General features: G+C 36.5%; 1 protein-coding gene across 1 annotated transcript; it reads left to right on the top strand.

Moving 5' to 3' along the window:
• Positions 1-222: 222 nt before the first annotated feature.
• On the top strand, positions 223-1,296 carry LOC141325656 (uncharacterized). The gene has a single exon (XM_073834421.1). It carries the CDS (start codon positions 305-307, stop codon positions 1,196-1,198), a length of 894 nt encoding a protein of 297 aa, XP_073690522.1. The 5' UTR covers positions 223-304; the 3' UTR covers positions 1,199-1,296.
• Positions 1,297-2,156: the final 860 nt, after the last annotated feature.

Here is a 2,156-nt window from a genome sequence, read left to right as displayed (position 1 = left end):
GATTGGTTTTGATGTTTACATGTATGAATGTGATGTTTTGCTTTGTGTCATTAAAAAATTGTTTTGATCTCTTTTTGCGTTAGACCTGATGCTTCTGAAAAAGGAGAGTGAAGAGCTGAATGAATCCAAAGACAACATTCAGTATGAGAAACATCTTGATTTCATAACTGAAGAGAACTTAAGTTCCTCACAGACTGAAAAGACTACACACAAAATAGTTCAAAAGACATGGTTTGGAAGTCTTTTTTTTATCTGCCAACAATGTGGAATTATTTACAATACAAAAGCAAGCTTTGAAATCCATATGAGGATTCACACTGGAGAAAAGCCGTACGCCTGCCAACAATGTGGAAATAGTTTCTCTAAAAAAGAAAACCTTAAAGCACACGAGAGAATTCACACTGGAGAGAAGCCTTTCACCTGCCAACAATGTGGAAAAAGTTTCGTTTCGAAAGCAGTCTTTCAAGGACACATGAGAATTCATGCTGGAGAAAAGTCTTACACCTGCGAACTGTGTGGAAATAGTTTCCTACGAAAAGGAGACCTTGAAAGCCACATAAAAATTCACACTGGAGAGAAGCCCTTCACATGCCCTCAATGTGGAAGGGGTTTAACATGCAAACAAACTCTTAATGCCCACATAAGAACTCACACAGGAGAGAAGCCTTACACCTGCCAAGAATGTGGAAAAAGTTTCGTTAAAAAACCAGACTTTCAAAGGCACATGAGAATTCACACAGGGGAGAAGCCTTATACCTGCCCTGAGTGTGGAAAGAGTTTCACTCATCAAGGAAACCTTAAAGTCCACATAAGAATTCACACTGGAGAGAAACCTTATACCTGCCAACAGTGTGGCAATAGTTTCCTTCGAAAAGGAGACCTTGAAAGCCACATGAAAATTCACAATGGAGAGAAGCCCTTCACATGCCCTCAGTGTGGAAGGAGTTTTAAACGTAAACAAACTCTTAATGGCCACATAAGAACTCACACAGGAGAGAAGCCTTACACCTGCCAACAATGTGGAAAAAGTTTCTCTGTAAAAGTAAACCTTGAAGCCCACAAGAAAATCCACTCTGGTGACAAGCCTCACACCTGCCAAGAATGTGGAAAAAGTTTCGTAAAAAAAACAGACTGTCGAAGGCACATGAGAATTCACACAGGAGAGAAGCCTTTTACCTGCTTACAGTTACAGATGTAAAAAAGAATTAATTGTGCCATCACTGTGGAAAAACAGATATAGCAAACCTTGAAATTCACGTAAGAATTTACAGTGAAGAGAAGTATTTCACATCAGTGGCGAGCGGTGACTTTTTTTTTTAACTGGGTATGCTAAGTTAATAAATAAATCATGGATTCAATCATCATTCATTCAAGGGATTTGTTCACAAATGCTGATTCATGCAGTAAATCTTGAGTGAGCCATTGAATCATTCATTTAAAAATTTCATGCGATTTTGTTTGGTGTCTGTATTATCGTTAGAATTGTGATAGAACCACAATCTCCATTAAAAAAAACCTTCAGTTTATCCGGAATCATGCCACTCTATTTTTCACAAAACTCTCAAACGAGTCCACTTTTTATGTAGCCTGCTGAGTTTTGTTAATGATATTCAGCTGCATCTGAATGTTTTGCAAAAAGAGACAGAATAATTATGTTTGTTATAATTCTTTAATCATATTTTAATTGAAACTGGGAATTGAAAAGAATCAGAACCCTAGAAACAAGGGTCTTTCTTTATTTAGCAGATGCTTTTATTAAACCTTCTTCCAGGTTGCATCTAATAATAATAATAATACGTTTTTTTTTTTTATAGCGCCTTTCTGCAAACTCAAGGTTGCTGTACAGTATCAGAACACATAAGTATTACAGCAAGGGAGAGAAAACAAAAACAAAACATATATATATATAGACAAGTACAGTTACAGGTAAATGTAGGAACCAGGCAGGGTTGGGGCCATTCATGAATTGAATTGAGAATGAATGGTAAATTCCAATTCACTTCCTGGAATGGAATTGGAATTGGAATTGCATGCAGCTGACAGGAAATGGAATTGGAATTGAATTGGAATGTCAGGAAACAGAATTGAATTCAAATAAATTCCACTTGAGTTGCTAAATAAAATAATTTGACTTGATTTGCTTAATAGTTTATAGT

The sequence above is a fragment of the Garra rufa genome, chromosome 2, assembly GCF_049309525.1.
Source record: "Garra rufa chromosome 2, GarRuf1.0, whole genome shotgun sequence".
In the NCBI taxonomy this organism is placed as follows: Eukaryota; Metazoa; Chordata; class Actinopteri; order Cypriniformes; family Cyprinidae; genus Garra; species Garra rufa.
Note: the sequence above shows the minus strand (reverse complement) of the source record. Positions and strands in the feature narration are given on the sequence as shown.